This window comes from Populus trichocarpa, chromosome 2 (assembly GCF_000002775.5).
Source record: "Populus trichocarpa isolate Nisqually-1 chromosome 2, P.trichocarpa_v4.1, whole genome shotgun sequence".
Taxonomy (NCBI): Eukaryota; Viridiplantae; Streptophyta; class Magnoliopsida; order Malpighiales; family Salicaceae; genus Populus; species Populus trichocarpa.
Genome location: NC_037286.2, coordinates 11,698,845 through 11,716,054, shown reverse-complemented (window position 1 = coordinate 11,716,054; position 17,210 = coordinate 11,698,845). Strand labels below are relative to the sequence as shown.

The 17,210-nt window shown below is 35.4% G+C and overlaps 3 protein-coding genes across 10 annotated transcripts; 2 read left to right on the top strand and 1 right to left on the bottom strand.

Moving 5' to 3' along the window:
- The first annotated feature begins 979 nt into the window (after nt 1-979).
- On the top strand, nt 980-4,904 carry LOC7461742 (protein-ribulosamine 3-kinase, chloroplastic). 2 transcript variants are annotated; one of them, XM_024594287.2, is made up of 10 exons: nt 980-1,166; nt 1,912-2,068; nt 2,181-2,271; nt 2,388-2,462; nt 2,545-2,633; nt 2,773-2,891; nt 3,445-3,585; nt 3,881-3,957; nt 4,337-4,501; nt 4,597-4,904. In XM_024594287.2, exons 1-9 carry the CDS (start codon nt 1,079-1,081, stop codon nt 4,481-4,483), a joined length of 984 nt encoding a protein of 327 aa, XP_024450055.1. In that variant the 5' UTR covers nt 980-1,078; the 3' UTR covers nt 4,484-4,501; nt 4,597-4,904. The 2 variants fall into 2 exon arrangements, with proteins under 2 accessions (XP_024450055.1, XP_002302560.2); XM_002302524.4 differs by having other exon boundaries at nt 981-1,166; nt 4,337-4,904.
- Nucleotides 4,905-5,030: 126 nt separating this feature from the next.
- On the top strand, nt 5,031-6,117 carry LOC7494033 (uncharacterized). Its single transcript, XM_002302523.4, has one exon. The coding sequence runs from the start codon at nt 5,262-5,264 to the stop codon at nt 5,769-5,771; it is 510 nt and encodes a 169-aa protein (XP_002302559.2). The 5' UTR covers nt 5,031-5,261; the 3' UTR covers nt 5,772-6,117.
- A 1,372-nt stretch (nt 6,118-7,489) lies between these two features.
- On the bottom strand, nt 7,490-16,267 carry LOC7494032 (two-component response regulator ARR14). 7 transcript variants are annotated; one of them, XM_024594364.2, is made up of 13 exons: nt 15,927-16,267; nt 15,528-15,704; nt 15,183-15,352; nt 14,812-14,985; nt 14,473-14,717; nt 14,244-14,379; nt 13,367-13,835; nt 10,370-12,598; nt 9,511-9,666; nt 9,005-9,400; nt 8,826-8,902; nt 7,894-8,492; nt 7,490-7,747 (listed from the first exon to the last, which is right to left on the bottom strand). In XM_024594364.2, the coding sequence occupies exons 8-13, from the start codon at nt 10,614-10,616 to the stop codon at nt 7,741-7,743; spliced, it is 1,482 nt and encodes a 493-aa protein (XP_024450132.2). In that variant the 5' UTR covers nt 10,617-12,598; nt 13,367-13,835; nt 14,244-14,379; nt 14,473-14,717; nt 14,812-14,985; nt 15,183-15,352; nt 15,528-15,704; nt 15,927-16,267; the 3' UTR covers nt 7,490-7,740. The 7 variants fall into 7 exon arrangements, with proteins under 7 accessions (XP_024450132.2, XP_002301318.4, XP_024450136.2 ...); XM_002301282.4 differs by having other exon boundaries at nt 10,370-10,528; XM_024594368.2 differs by having other exon boundaries at nt 13,367-13,796.
- Nucleotides 16,268-17,210: the final 943 nt, after the last annotated feature.

The window sequence follows — 17,210 nt, the reverse complement described above, 5'->3', positions numbered from 1 at the left end:
TGTGAAAGTTTTATTTCTTTTTAATTTGTTCCTTCAATTCTAATTTATCATATATTATGTTTTTTTTTAATTTGATTCTTATTCTTTTGATTTTTTTTATTTTTCTTCCTTAGCTATTTTATAAAATTTTTATTGGTTTTTAATTTTATCCTTCAATTCAAGTTTATGGTGTGTTATTTTTTTAATTTGTTCCTCATTCTTTTAGTTTTTATTTTTTTTGTTAGATTTATTTTTCTTTTCAATTTAACCCTTCAATCAAATATTTTAGCTGCCCTCTAATTTATTTTTTATTTTAATTTCCGCCCTCGTTCTTTTAATTAATATTTTTTAATTTTAGATCCTTTTGTGTAGTTAATTTTGCTTTCCTTTTCATTTTTCATAATTTAATTTTCCAGTAATTATGCTTTGTTATTTTTTCATATATAATGCTTTCGATTTACTAATTAAAGTCATGAGTTTGAAAAGTTAATGAGAATTTACATTATTTTCTTTTCTTGTATCATCGTTCAATATTAGTTTATATTTTAAAAAAATATCTTTGTGATTTTCTTCAAAAAAAACTTTCTGTTGAGTTATTTCAATTTCATGATCGTGATTACAAGTTTTGCAAGTTAACTTATGTTGGCCTGCCTTTTATTATCTAGGTTACATGTCCATCGCACTACTTTGTTACCTAGGTTACATGTCCATCGCAATGCCTTGAGTTGATTCGAACTAATTTTTTTGTTTATTTTTATCTAATTTTATACTTTCATATTTTTTTCCAAGGTATTGTAAACTTTTTTTAAAAAAAAAATTTATTTGTTTACTATCGTTATCTAATATTTTATTATTTAATTAAAATAAAAACAATTTATTAAACTTGGTTATTACTATAATCCAAATAATTGATTTTTTTTTATTGTTTTTGAAAGGTATTTTCGGCATCTAAATATCATTTTTCATGATAAAAAATATGGACCCGCGAGCCATTCCTAGTGTCACCAAATGCACATCCAGTAGAAACAGGATACACTAAAAAACAGGGTGGCAAAGCATACAAAGAAAAGACGAGTAGAAGGAAAAGGAGATAAAAAAAATGGTGGCGTCATACATTGGTATTTCATCTCTCAATTCTTCTTGTTTTCCTCCTCGACCTTGCTTTGCTAAACGCAAACTATTTGCAGGTAAGGTATCGATTATTTAATGGCATGTTGCTTTGAATTCTGATGATGCTTGTAGCATTGGTTTTTGTGCTGTCAAGTATAAATCTCTACTTGATAGTTAGTTTTAATTAATTGAGTTTCTTCTGTCTTTTTTTAGTGATTACCCTTCATTGCAATGACCATGTTATGGGCTTATTTGATGCCTATAGTAACTGCTGTAAAGTTTCAATTTTTGGGGTATGACTACGAGGCCTTATAGTCCTTCGACATAAACTAGTTATTTGAGAGATACCCATTTCCATTCAATGTTCTTGGAACAAGAAATTCACTTCTTCAGTCTCAACTTCACTTTGTTTGACTCGTGACAGTTTCAATATGCAGTTTGAAGCTATCTGACATTTTTTGTGGAGTCTTTAGTAATGTTCATATGTCTCATTTAAACTGTAAAAGTATTTTTGTTGTTGTTGTTGTTGTTGTCCGTTTCTAGCTTTTAGTTGAATGCTAGTAGAATATCATTATCTTTGCATTTAGAGAATTGGTCCATTAGATATGTAGATATAGTTAAAATACTGGAGCTTTTATTGATTTCAACAGTAGAGAAACTCTTTTTTTGTCTGGGAGATTATGAGCCTTTCTTTCAAGAAATTATGATGTTTGTCATTATGGGAAATTCATTTGCCTTAAAAATTTATTTATGCCACAAGTTCCTGTAGGTAGGGGTTTACTTGAATTTGTTGGTTGTACCTGAGGTTTGGTTATTTACCAGTTTCAGCTGCAATGAGCGATGATCCAATCAGTGATTGGATTATGTCAGAAGGAAATGCAACCCAGATAACACGAACTAGTCCCATTGGTGGTGGTTGTATCAACAATGCAAGGCGTTATGACACTGATGCTGGTTCTTTCTTTGTAAAAACAAACAGGTAATAAAGAAACTTGACTCTAGATCAGTGAAATAACTTCAAAGGCTTATGCTTTTCTATTTTAACATGTCTAAAGGGATTAAAGATTTTTACTGTTCAAATACTGGATTAGGGGTATTGGACCATCCATGTTTGAGGGAGAGGCTCTTGGCCTGGGTGCTATGTATGAAACCAGAACAATCAGGGTACCTAGGCCATTTAAGGTGAGAAGGCTAAGCTTATTCTTCTATTAGTTGCTTCTTATTGATGGAACATGTCAACTTTATAAGTTTTCACATGGCATTATGATTGGATTGTAACTACTTGCTAAGTATTGTAGGTTGGACCCCTACCAACAGGTGGATCATACATCATTATGGAGTTTATCGAATTTGGGGCATCTAGAGGCAATCAGGTGAGGGTGCAAGAAAATGGATAATTTGATCTTGGCAATAATTCTTTACAGTTTGATGTCTGAATGGTTTACCAATCTTCAGTCTGTTCTAGGGAGAAAGCTTGCTGAAATGCATAAAGCTGGGAAATCTGAAAAAGGCTTTGGTTTCGATGTTGATAATACCATTGGCAGGTGCAACCATTCAGGAAACTGTTGTTGTCATCTTTGTCCTCTATTTTCTGATGCAAATGTCATATGTACACTGACTTTGAAATTGATAATGAATCCGGGCTCTTGCTCAATTCTGAGAAATTCATGTGCAAATTTGTAGTACTCCACAGATAAACACTTGGACATCAGACTGGATAGAGTTTTACGGAAAGCACAGATTGGGTTACCAACTTAAGTTGGCATTAGATCAATATGGTGATTCAACCATTTATCAAAAAGGTTATATACATATCCCATCCTTGTGTTTATTTTATCCATTCCATGTCTTTGCTTGTGAAAAATGCAAATTTAATAGATGGCAAAATTAGCAAATGTACTGGAAAACATGATGCTGGGTATATAAGCATGAATGCATTTGGTATAGCTGTGCAATGTTGAAACTGCAATTCAGTTTGCATCACTAGAACCACAGTAGTTAAACGCTTCTTCTCGTGCTTCTTGTATGCAGCATTCCATGTTCCTTGTTGCATTAAGTCATTCTGAGATCTTAATTCTGTTTTCCAACTCATGAACTTTGGATTCAAAAGCATATTTTATGGGAAGACTGCCTGACCTCTCTTTTCTAAGGAGAACCTCATCATATTAAATCACTAATGTTGAATAACTCAGATATCATTTGCTTGAGTGCTTCTCATCACACTTATTGTTATTTGGTTTCAGCACTCATAGATAAACAAAGACTTTGATCTATGAAACTTAAATGTCAATTGTTACTCAGTAGCTTGTGCAAGTGACATATTTTTGGGATACTTATCTGACACATGATTCACAGGAAAAAGATTGGTGAAGAACATGGCACCTCTCTTTCAAAACATTGTCATAGAGCCATGCTTACTTCATGGAGACTTGTGGAGTGGGAATATTAGCTCTGACAAGAATGGCGAGCCTGTTATACTAGACCCAGCATGCTATTGTAAGTTAAAAATAATCTGATTGCTAAATCATTGTGTAGCAGCAGGGCTCGTATTCTTTGAAAACATCTTGCACTTGTATATATGACCGAATTATGTTTCTGCTGTAGACAATATGTAAAGAAAGAAAACACCTGTTTAGATGACTAATGGCTTGAAATTCTAACCCGAGAATGTTGACAACTGAAGTTCATGGCTTGCTTAAGTCGTTCATTATCTAGCTAAATGCATGAAGTTCATGTAGAGATTACTTTTTTAATCCACTAATTGCACGTTATTTGTTGAGTTTTGTTTCAGATGGACACAATGAAGCAGAATTTGGAATGTCATGGTGTGCTGGTTTTGGAGGATCATTTTACAATGCTTATTTTGAGGTATCAATTCTTCCATAGAGATACGAGCTATATGAGTACCAAAATTATGGTTTTCTTTCATATCCAAAAAACTATCAACCTAAACATGGGGCTCAATAACCATTGACTTTGTCCCGTTGGTACACATCAATAGTGGCATGTCATGGTCATGTTTACATCCATGCCAATGTCAAGGCAATAGATGCGATACCCTGACACAACCATGCAATCCAGGCAGTCCTATATTGATCACATAAGATAAGGGAAAAGTTGCATCAACATTACATTTTGAAACTAAAAAATGCTTAGAAGCGTGCTGGCCTGCTCAAATGTTCAATGGGTTGTACCCGCAGTCTTATGCTGGATCCAATGACATTCTTGTGCATACCTTTTTTACCAGGTGATGCCCAAACAACCAGGCTTTGAGAAGAGGAGAGAGATCTATTTGCTGTATCACTACCTGAATCATTACAATCTCTTTGGTTCCAGTTATCGGTCATCAGCAATGTCAATAATAGATGATTATCTGCTGATGCTAGGAGTGTAAGAATTGTTTTACACGCATGTAAGTTTGTATGATTTGAAAAATACTTGAAAGTATATGTTATGGCTTGCCAGAGTGTAATTCCCTCCTCATTATGTGTAGCAAATTTGTTACAGATGAAATGAAAAGGGAAACTGGAAAACGAGGCTGTATTGAATTTGTAAAGTGAATTCAGGTCTAAACTCTAAAGCTATAGAAGACTGTAAACCGTGGTTGGAGGGTGTGTTTATTGCTTAAAAGAACCCGAACCCGGTAGAATAATGTTTTGGAGACTGGAGGATTGAATTTCTCCATACCTCTAGAGAGGATAATAGCTGTGCAGATGGATTGGCTAATTTAGATATTAATGTATGTCTCCAGGTGTTCTGGTTGGATGTTCTATTAATACAAGACCATTACGGAGCAGGGCAGTTTAAACTTTAAAGTTTGCAAGTAGTCGCTTGTTCTCTTGGGCTTTTAGCCCCTTTTGTAACCCTCTTTTTTTTTATTAACTTTTAAAATTGACTTGTGAGTATGCTTTGTGCTTTTGATTTTTAGAGGAAAGACAACCCCCCAGAAAAAAAAAAAAAAAAAAAAAAAAAAAACAATCTTTCCAGATACAGTAGTACATGGGCATCTTCAAGAACTGACTTCGAATTCTGACATCCTCAACACCTTACCATGATTCCTAAAAACAAGATCCAAGGAAAAAAAAACCTACTTTCTGTTCAGTACGTCTCAATAGCAAACTGACAAATAAATAAAAAAATCTTTGCTGAGAAGAGAAAGAGAGGCAACAAACATGAACAACAACAACACCACACCACCGCCACTACCTGACCTGATACTATCATTGGAGCAAGCAACACTAATGGCTAAACAACTCCCATCAACAACTGACCCAACCCACCTCCTCCAAATCTATTCCTCTCTCCACCATGCCCACCATCACCTCTCCTCTTTCCTCTCTCAAAACCACCAACTCCCTTCTTTCCCTCTTCAACCCCCACCACAAGAGAACTCTCTCTCCTCGGCAACTGGGGCTGATGAGAATGGAGACGAGCCTATGCAAGTTGGAGATGATGATGAAGAGAATTCCAACAAGGTGGTATCTATTGAGAAGGTAGAGGAGGGGATGAGAGATTGTTTTATTAAGAATAAGAGGCCTAAAAGACCTCTTTCTCCGTCAACGGTGGCGGTGGCGGAGGAGAGGAGGCTGTATGATGATGGGTTTGGGGGAGGAATTGTGGGCTTTGATCCCCGTGAGACTAGGTTGAGGGCTTTGGATCTTATCTACCAGTTTCATGGCTGATTATTATTGGGAAGAAATAGAACAGAGGAAACAGAGGGCAGAGCAGGGGAGTTTCGCTTGCATTGTCTATTTGATGAAGTGAGCTTTTGGAATGGGATGAATGATTGAGTTTCATCTCGTTGGCTATATTTTTATTTCCATCTTTCATCTTTTACTTTATTTTGAGAATGCCATGGCAGTATGGCACAAACATGATGCAATTGAAATTGGATTTCAGAGGTAATGTATTGCATTATGAACGACACATGTTTTTATCCCTATTCTGGGATTTGACATGCTATATAATTTTAGATTGTCATAGCATTTTCTCTGAAAAAAGATTGCTTTTTAGCCTCTGTTGCTGTGATATGAGTTCTCAAGAACATCACTTTTTGTTCAGGGAAAAACTAATGAAAACATATTTAATTGTTACATTAATTAATTTTCTTATATACAATCTTATCGAACTTACACTTTTAATTTAGTCTTCCTGTTCTCTTTTGAATGGCCTCTAGAGCATTAGCTGCCTTTTCATAACGCACAACTAAGAGAGAAGAAAATGGAAAAACTGGTATCTTGAAGAACTCATGATCATAGCACCAAATACACACAAGGAATCACAAAGTAGTTAGTACCTTCATACTTGCATGCTTGAAGCATCCCAGTCACAATGCTGAGGCATGTAGGGTCGTTATCCACAACCACAATATTGAATTCTCAAGGAAGGTTTTGGGATTTGGTTGATTGAACAGGGCCGGAGATTGTATTATCCATGCTTGAAAAATTATGAAGGCTGATCCAAATTGTATAAATGAGAAGCTACTCTTTGAAGTCAACACACACACAGACCTTGCTATGGAATCAGGAACCGACATGCATAAAATGAGATAGATCTTCTTGTTAAAATTTATTATTTTTATGGCCTGGCAAAATTTACACCAGTGGAGAATAAATTGAGTGGCAATGAGGCATGCAAAATGCATTTGGGACAAGCGCAATGTAGTTTTTTTAAGTTAGATTATAAGGTGAGCTCCGACTAATCTAGATTCTAGCCGGGTAGAACCACAAGGGCTGCAAAGCTCTCCCTACCAAGTATTTAACGCAGCTACATTCCCAATCCTCAAATAGAAACCCTTGATTAAGCTAGAACAGTCCCATGTCAGCTGATTTATCCAGTGATAATTGTACTCTATGATTAGCAATATGCTTGTTACCAAATTTGTGAAAGATGTAGACAAGGTATGTAATTTTATTCAGAATCAATTAAATACCAACCATAGAACAAAAGTAAAATCCTTTTGAGATTGGTAATCGAGCATTTAACTATCCTGGTAGTCACATGGGGAGTGATTTCATTCAACTCTCCCTCTCCCTCCCTCTCTCTCTAGGATTTCATTCAACTTCGCTTTGAGAAATTCCACATGCAAAAGCATAGGCTTTTTTGGCCAACGTATCATTTATGGTAAGCTTTTATATTCCTTATGCCAAGGGAGTTTTTATACCAATGAAATAGGCATGATTTCATCCTCCTTTCCTGTTGAGAACAGAATGAAAAAACTCCATCCTCTTCTGTTCTATGAACTTTAGGAATATGAAGCTGGACAAGTTATCATAAAGAGGGTAGCATTTCACTCTCTTGACCACACCATAAAGAGCTACAAATATCCAGTAGCTTCATTTTTTTCCCCAGACAGGAGAGATTAATTTATGCCATTGCAAACAAGAAAAGAGCAACTAAATAACAACAAACAGTCACTAATTTATCGGCATGGCAAACAAGGAAACAGCATCCAAATAACAGAACCCTCATTGAGGTATTTTAACAACTTATTAATTGTAAAACTTAATGTCAAACTGAGAGATAACGTGTCCAACAATTGCACCCTTTCTTTGGCTTCTGCTGGTCGACCATGGCCAGATTCAAAGTTTTCGGGGATCTTGCTCTCCATTCTATAAAGCATCAAAGCCAATCTCGGATTCCATGGCCACTTCAGAGCCTTGTGTAAGAATTCACAAAAGGATTACAAGTGGAAAAATAAAAATGACACTGGAAATACAAATAAAGATAATTATAATTACCCTACAGAAACTCAATGCATGAAGCAAGCATTTAAAAATTAGATCACAAAAATCATTAACCTACCAGAGATCATTATTAGGATAGTCAAGGAACTCATTTTTCATCACCAACAACTCATTCCTTGCCTCTGTTACGATATTGGGAATGTCAGATTCATCTTCCTTCTCTGGAAGTGGTTGAGGTTGTAGCAGTGGAAACTGCAGCTGCTGCTGAGAGTTGCCCAGAAATGTTGGGCCATGAGTTCCGACATTGGAGAAAGTGGTTCCTTGATTGAGATGTTCTTCCACATTATGATTTCCTTTCTGTCCTAAACTTGCAAAGTTCCCATCATTAGTAGTCCCAATTCCAGTATGACTGCAATTGGGGTAAGTACGGTCTAGCTGTTTGCTTTGTTGCCCATAGCTAGGAATCAACATGCCATCATAGTTTGTGTTCACTCGAGTAAGAGAATGTGCAGAAAAAAGGGAATGCATTGACACAGGACTACAGAGATTATTCTGGATATTGTTTCTGTGTTCTGATTGAGATATTGCCATGAAGAATTGCGGGTTTGTGAATTGAGAAAACCCTCCTTGTAAATTCAAAGTCAATGAAGGATGGTGATCTCTAATCATGGTCTTCTGTGTTGTATCTTGTTCCCGCTTCAAGGAAAGACGATATTTCTGAAAACATAACATTTGTAATAATTAGATGCAAATGATGCCCTTTCAAATTCTACAATGCATAAGGACTAAGTATACAGCAACATAACATTGTTCAATTATTCTGAAAAATCAACATAGCAATTGTGTCCTGCAGAAATCTCCAAAATAAAAAAGAAAAAAAAAGAAGAAATATATGCTTCTAGTATTTACATGTTTGGTAGTTTGAGACAGTAAAATCCTCAGGCCAATTATCACTCATGTTTGAAATATCAGGCTTCAAATATTACCAACAAGTAAAGGTCCTTGCACCCTAGACATATCTAGCCCTCAAACCATATACAGAGAACAAACCTGTAAATGGCTTGAAACATTTTCTTTCTTTAGCCCCGAGACATTCATGTGCTGAAGTATTTTCTTAGGATGGGCACCTGCATTGATAATGAAATTTAAGTAATGTTGTACCATTATTGTCAACAGAAAGATGGAAACAGAAAAATATTATCATACAACTTCTGTCAAGAATTTATTACCATCAACGCCTAATATCCTGATAGCTTGCAAGAATCTGTTATGCAGCTCATTAGTCCAAACAAGCTCTGGCTTCTTTAGAACAGTCAAATTGTCATTATCTTCATCATCGTTATCTGTCTCTTCTAGCTCCTTTCTTTTTCCCATTTGGTCACTCTGCCCCGTGGTACTTAAGAGTGATGGGATCCCTGCGGTCACACTTGAAGCATTCTCCTCTGCCAACCCAGCATGAAAGCTGTTTGATCCTACGCTAGATACAGCTGTCTTTTTTTTCTTTCTATATGTTAACTGCCAAAGGTTTTTTACATCATCCTTGACGATTGGCTTCATAAGATAAAGTGCAGCCCCTTTATACAGCCAGCCTAACATGGCACTCACATTGTTATCAGCTGAAAAAACTGCGATAGAAGTAAAACCACCAAAATCAAATGTTAAAAATTGTATTTCTAAATAACAAGCATCTTATGGAAAAAGATGCATGGCTGAGGTTGAATCAAGAACTACTTACCGACAATGGGCAAAGAAGAAGACATTGCTCTCACTGTCTCAATGATCTCATATTGATCCATATCAGGCAAGTGAGTTTCTATCAGAATAAGGTTAATTTCATCTTCTTTCTCCCGTAAAATGTGCAATGCATCAGTGGCTCGTGTAGCAGTTGTAACTACAGGTACAACAGTACAGCAAGTTTTATGTATAAGATTTATCAACGAAAAAGTTACAGATACTTAAATTTGACCATTCCATCACAAAGAAGAAAGAAGAAGACAAGCTAAGTGCCCATCAATACCTAAAAGCAAGTGGCTGGAGCTGGTAAGAGATCCGATTTAGCTTTTTCAGACCAAATGGAACATAACAGTTTCAACATAAATTACCAGATTTTGCTCTTTATGGTCTTTTCCAAAGCAGGAACACAGATCCAAAAACTAGCATGTTTGGAAACGTGTTGTTATCTACAAGGAGCAACTAAATCTCAACATCTGAGAACAGGATCACAAACTCTACCTGGAATCTGAGAAAGGGATTGCCTGCAACAGCCCCAACACCCTCCACCCCACCCCCCAACGCGACAAACCCTCTTTTTTTTTTCTTAAACTTCGTACAACACTCTAACGTAGCATACTTATTATTGAACATAGGGTCCGGTTGAGAACGTGGTACACAGGGCATTATTAAAAACCTTCCCTGCCCAGAGGCAGAGGATATATCGCATCGCTCCACCACATTCCTAAATGCTAAAGGTGAGTATAACTAAACAGTAAAGCAATATTGCATCTAGTGATCAAGGATGCTGATAAAACAATCGTAGTTTAAGAGTCTAGCAGAAGCGGATATAAAAAGATAACCGACTAATCTCCAGTACATACCTTCATATCCAAATGCCTGAAGCATTTTTGACACAATTCTGAGGCATGTAGGATCACTTTCCACAACCAAGATTCTAACACCTTCAGCAAATGAGCTAGCATTATTTTTTGTAACTTCAACTGAGAGAAACTGCTCACTAGTCATGTCTGGAACAGAACCTACAGGGGAGAGAGGGACAATTTGACAGGCACAGAGAGGGAGACTCAGATAGATATGCTTCTGCTGTAAAATATAGGATGTCTGCATTTATTTTGAGGTGCCTACATATAACCGATAATCAAGTACATATGGTAGCTTCCCAAGGAAAGAATCTTTGAGAAAAGATTTGTACAGTTCTCCACGCAAAGTGAGATGATCCTGTCCGTTCATGGCATGTGGACCCCACATTATGGATGGACAAATCACTTCACACAAGCATAGATGATTATTTAAAGCATTCCCCGATAGCAACAAACTTTGCCCAGATGTTGAATCCAAACCAGGAGGCTCCTCAATAAATTACTCTACAAAACTATTAAAGCGTATCTGGAATTAAAGTTCAAGTTTGATAAAACAAAATGATCATAGAAATTTTTTGACAATCACTTGGGAAGATGTGCAGAGCATTCTAAAATGGCAGCACTAGCCTTGTAACTGTCAATTGAAAATTGATGGTAGTCAACAAAGTTTAATTAGCTTGCCAGTATACCCCTAAGATTGCCATATATACAGAACTCCAGGTCGCTTGATAAGTTTCCTCTCTAGGAAGTGTGCACAATTTTCCATATTTGAATACATAAGAAAACCCTTATGCATGAACTTTTTATATTGCTCATACTGTCATCACATGAATGTAACCAAACATGTGATGACAGTACCCACCCATAAATGTTCAACTCAATGGTGTTTGGGATGATAACCAATGCTATTACTTCTCATTACAGGGAACAGAATAGAAGGGAGTGTTTTAAAGCTTATTTAATATCTTGCAATGCTCTATAATGAACCAAACTAATTGAGCTTGACTCTTGTTAGATTTGATAAAATACTCATTCACCAAGTTTGATCACAATTTCAAAGTTCAATTATTTTTATGAAAAGTTGCAACATTTAAATACTCAATTCAAAATGTTCGTAAACATAAAATATAATTTAGATGATTATCTAAAAGAGTAAATACAAACAATATTTTATTATAGCTTGGATGGAAGATTAAATATAAAATACACCTAACATGATTATAACATTCAAGTTGAGGCTAATATATTTAGTACTTAGATAAAAAAAAAAAAAATAGGTGTAATTCAAAATTATATTAACATTATTTACATTTATTTCATTTCCTATATTAGTAATCAAGCTCAAGCTCCATAATAAAATAACAAATCAAGTTTCAGAACTATTTTAGAAGAATTCAGAGCCATCGAAAATCAGTAACAACTATTTACTTCCCCTAATATCCAGGTTCATATGAAGGTATTTGGTAATAAGAGTAGGGGAAACTACCAAACACTAGATATGGATTACAATATGATATTTCTAGTGATTGGTGCAAGATAATATGGAAATCAGGTGTAGGTTGAGTGTTTGAAGAAAATACTGATCATAAGAGACTCAGTCTAGAGAGAAGAAGCCAATTGACTATCGGTTGATTACCCAATTGAAGGTCAATGTTTCCTACTAACTGGATCTTCCCGTCAATATTACCGATTTGTTCTGTAACACGTTATATTTAGAGCCTGGAATTGGTCACTCTGTAGTTTAAATGTGCACCCGTTAAAAGTTGTTAAGCAGCAAAGCTACCCGGTATAAATGGACTGTAAAGATAAACCTGCTATATTTCCTACAAAGAGAGCGGGCTTCTCTACAAATCAACAAAAAGTAGACTTATCATTCATGTACAAGAATTCTCCTCCACTTATCCACAATAATGGTTCTAAGGCTAACAGTTTATGTACATATTCATATCTGAAGTCCCTAAATGTCCTACTTAAACAAAAGGCTACGTCTCATAGACTTTGGAAGGTTTGAACTTGAAACCTTTCTCTTCTGTTTTGATGTCCCATCCTGTTGATTTTCAGAATTATTGGCTAGATCTCATTGTTTTGCATGAATTGCTGCTACCTTAGCAGAATGATAAAATTCTGTTGTACTAAGTTGGACATGTTTTGACTTTGTTGATTCCGACTTTTCATCGGACCCTTCAGCTCTTAAGCTGAACCCTTTCTTCTTTATGAAGCTCTCCGTTCCTGCCAATTTTCAACCACAAAAGTAAATAATCTGGCAGGCCCAGAGGCTATCTCATTTCCAAGATCCTTATATATAACAGGCAGCATGATAACAAACTAAACAATTTCAACGATCCAGAGTCCTCAAGTTTAAACCATTTTGCACATGAAGAAAAGGACAGAGCACCCCTGATGAACTCGGGCCACCACAGGGCACATTACCTTTTCAACTGAAACTAATATCCTAGTTTTGCTATCATCCTTGTTTTGCTATCCTTCTTCCATCCAGAAAATCCATCTCCACCTTTTTATCTGTATCTCATGCTGTCATTTACTTCTCATATATACAATCACCTCTGAATAAACTAGTCCTTGTCTTGTCAATCATCCATTCAACATTCCCATTTGCACTATTCAGCATTTTGGACTAATAAAGCATGGACTATGATGTAATTTCTTTAAGTTTTTTAGCTAATACAAAAAAGAAATTAGGGTCAAAGAGTGCATAAAACCAGTTCTCCCATTCCTACTTGCTTCTCTCCTTGGGCCATCAATCTTAAACATCTAAGATAATGGGTTCTTAGAGATTCCTATATAAGAATTAATCTGCAGATATTAATTTATGATAATTACATTTTGAGACATGCCTCCACTTCATCAAGTTTGCTAAATCACAAGGGAAAACAAAAAAATAGGGTATCCATGATTTTATAACAAAAAAAAAAAAAAAGAAACAGCAATTTGACAAAGTGAGAAGGAGAGAAGAAGAATGGGGGGGGAAAACCATACCTTATGCAAAAACTTTCAACTTCTTCTGAAAAAGCACAAGCAAGCTCCATATTTTCATCTGTCAACAGGAAGCAATACCCATCATCAATATGAATCTGGGGGCGGCGTCCTCGTCCAATTGATCAACTAGTTCATCAATTTCAATGATCTCTTCTTAAGGCCTGTCAGACTCTTCAATACAGTTGGTATGGATAAGACTGCTTGCTGTACCTGTGGCTTTTCTCCACCTGATCACATAAGATTGGTGTCCGTCTTATTTTCACAGGCTGGATAGAATCAAATACACACTGCCCATACAACATGGTTTTCTAAGGCTTGGCAGAAATTTCTTGCAAATATATGGTGGACAACATGGGAGACATTCCCTGTCGAACATAAGATGGTTCCCAGTGCTGATGAAAATCCAAGAAATCAATTAGCATCTCAATGCCTGGGTACCTCACGAGCAATAAGCATGAGCCATCATCAGCTATACAAGAAATAATTCAGGGCTTAATAATTTTTTTAAGGGACCAGAACATAGCAGAAAAATGATGTGCATTTCAAAAAAAAATCAAACAAGTTAATACAGAAAACTGAGTCACAATAAAAGATTCAAAAAAAAAGAAAAGAAGAAGAAGCTACAAACATATCCACCTTGCTCCTACATCTAACACCATTCGCACAGCCCTTGATCCCAAGGGAAAAAAAAGGGGCTTTCTGAAATGTTCTAAAGGTGGAATTATACCCACACAGGAGGATTTTTTTTAATATATATAATTTTAGAAAAGAAAGTCAAAATGAAAAAAAGAAATATCATGAGATAGGTTAGATTAGACTATCTCAGTTAACAAAATTTGATATATATTACATGCAATCCACATCCTACAGCCAATACCAGTAAAGTTTCCATGATTGATGCACAAATGCATTCAAATGATATCATCATTTGAAAAGTTTGGCTCCATGGATATCTTGCTGCAAACTTTTATGCGCCAATTTTCATGGTTTTGCCGCTCCTTTTCTTTTCGATCCTACCAGACAAATATCATATAATGCTTTCAATAATGGTATATCAAGGCATACTACAGCTAAAAAAACTCAACGGAAGAACAGGAAAAATATACCTCATTACAGGAGGAACAATTACACTTAGAACCCTCTGGCTTTCTTAAGCAAACCCTGAATATTACTAGTGCCACAATATTCACAAGTTGACTTGAAATGTGCTCTTTTGCTGTTTGGATGCCCACAGAAGGAACAATGAGAAGTTTTTGACTTTACTAGGCTCTCATCTAGATCAAGCATTAAATCATCTACAACTTTTGAGCCAATTTGAAATAGAGTGTTCCCATTGCCAATTTCACGTAACCTGCATAGAGAACAAGTTGGATCGCGCTCAATCACAAAGCACTATTTTCAAGAACACAAAAGAAACTAAACTGGAGACAGGTATAGAAACGAACGGGTCCAATATCTTGTCCTCACTGGAACTTCAGACAAAACAACAAGCCTTCTCAAGCCCAACCCCTTGCACGCCATTTAGATCATGATCATTTCCAACCAAGAGAGAGATAGCTATCAAGTGTTTCCTCTTCAACCCAAGACCAGCTTCAATATATGGTAGCATTCAATGGTTCCTGCACACAATGACATTGTTGTGTTTCAAAAGGAAGAAGCAATTTGAATTACCTATTACATTCAGAACAATAAAAAGATCTATAAAACTACCCTGCATTGCAGTAAGTTGTAGAAATTATGATTCAGGCACTACTTCCAAGTTTACCTATAACTCACAAATAATCAGAAAATTGAATACAAGACACTTAAAGCTTACTTTGGTATTAGGCTTGAGGTTTTATCACAAACTTAGCCCCAAAAAGGAAAGCATCACTATCAGCTGTTATACAAGCATCCACATGGCCTTTGGCATTTAACTGAGCACACAGTGCTTCAGCTTCACCATTGGCTTTTTTAAACAGGCATACCAAATAGTTCAAGCAGTTCCTACAAAAACCACTTCAGGGAATCAGTTAATTAGAAGCACTCTCCCATTAGAAGTAAAATCAAATTCATATATGTCAAAACAAATACTGCTAAGAATGCAATTCTCAGAAACCAAATGCAGGTTCACTAATGAATATAAAAGGAAAACACATTTATAAAATTAACAGCGACTAACCACACCCCCATCGAACACATTTCAGAAAAGTCTTTTCCTCTCTACCGAAAAACCCTTTTCAGCCACCAGCAAACCCGGAATATCAACCCCCGAAAACAGAAAAAACCTTGCTATTCTCGCGTGAGACTTCATTGGCAACGGAGTCTCGTCAACAACAAAAACAGGAGACACTCCAAACTGCCAAAAAAAAAAACCCAACGTTTCAAGCTTTCAAAATCTTTAACTTTTTCACAATTTCTACTCAATCTAACCACATCATTAACCAAAAGGGTACTCATACAACGTACATCTCCAAAATAATAATAATAATAATAAGTATCACACTAAAGAATGATTCTTTAAGGCCATTACTAAACCCCACAAAAAAATATAAAAAGGGTTTCTAAAAAAAGCTCAAACCTTGGAGCGTGGATTGATGGTACGGAAGAAAGTGAGACAGAGATGAGGTTGACGGAAATGGGTTGCCTCAATAGCTGTTTCATGTTGGACTATCCATTATGAAAGATCGACTGTGATCCTTTTTCTCTCAAGAAATCGGGTCCATCATGGCGCGCATAGTGTTCTAGTAAATCCCATAATTTGCCACCAACAACCATAAATATTATTTCTTGAATAATGTAAGTAGTTGCAAGACAATACTAAAATTGGGAGTTTGGTTTTATTAAATGGACAATGTGTTAAGATTTTTTAAGGTTTACATGTTTTGGAAAAAGCAGACAGTTTGAAGTTTTTATCTACTTTTTTTTTTTTCCATTACAGGAATCTTCGTGTTCTATATATATACTAGTTAATGCCGCGGGTAATTTTTTTCATAAAAAATATTAAAAAAAAACTAAGATTTAAAAATTTTAGGTTTTTCTGTAAAGTTATACCCAAAAGTCTTGGGTTTGGCTGCAACACCTGACCTAAAAGTAATATTTATAATATTAATAATAACATTAAACTTGCATGATCCAAGTTTAAGTGAGTCTGACTGCAACACCGAACCCAATAATATTGGATGTGGATCTGGTTATAAGGTCGTGTCATAAAAATGTGATAATTAAATAGATTAATTAAAAAGAAAAAAATAAATAAAAAAAACCAACAGGAAGAAAAAAACTAATGAAGAAAAAAAATCAGAATTAATTGGGTTAACCCTTCAAATCAGGTTAACCCGTAAAACTTGCGATTCGCGTCATGAAAGTTTGATAACTAAATAAATAAATAAAAATTGACGGGTTTACCCAGATTTAACTGGGTTAACCCATCAAACCAAGTTAACCCGTCAAGCCCAGGATACGTGTCATGAAAGTCTGATAATTAAATAGAAAGAAATTTAACATCAACAAACTAAACTAAACGAAAAAAATTAATTAAAAAGAAAAAAAAATCCGGGTTAACTCGTCAAATCAAGTTAATCCATCAAACCCGGGATCCGTATCATGAAAATCTGATAACTAAATAAAAAAAATTTAACATTAACAAACTAAATCAAACAAAAAAAATTAAAAACAAAAAAAAAATAAAGACAGTTCTATAATATAATATAATAATTATAATAATATAACATATTAATAAGTGAAAGAATAGTATTAATAATTATAATATAATATAATAATTATAATAATATAATATATTAATAAGTGAAAGGCGTGGGGAAGCTACAGTGCTTTCCCCACGCCTTTTAGAGTATTACTGAAT

Excerpts from the sequence above, each read along its gene's own strand:
- LOC7461742 (XM_024594287.2), top strand. The coding sequence starts at position 1,079 with ATGGTGGCGTCATACATTGGTATTTCATCTCTCAATTCTTCTTGTTTT. Across the intron at positions 2,069-2,180 it reads TTCTTTGTAAAAACAAACAG|GGGTATTGGACCATCCATGT; the intron begins GTAATAAAGAAA and ends ATACTGGATTAG. Across the intron at positions 3,958-4,336 it reads TTTACAATGCTTATTTTGAG|GTGATGCCCAAACAACCAGG; the intron begins GTATCAATTCTT and ends CTTTTTTACCAG.
- LOC7494033 (XM_002302523.4), top strand. The coding sequence starts at position 5,262 with ATGAACAACAACAACACCACACCACCGCCACTACCTGACCTGATACTA.
- LOC7494032 (XM_024594364.2), bottom strand. The coding sequence starts at position 10,616 with ATGCAGACATCCTATATTTTACAGCAGAAGCATATCTATCTGAGTCTC. Across the intron at positions 9,667-10,369 it reads TCAGGCATTTGGATATGAAG|TTACAACTGCTACACGAGCC; the intron begins GTATGTACTGGA and ends TTGTACCTGTAG. Across the intron at positions 8,903-9,004 it reads CAGGATATTAGGCGTTGATG|GTGCCCATCCTAAGAAAATA; the intron begins GTAATAAATTCT and ends TTATCAATGCAG.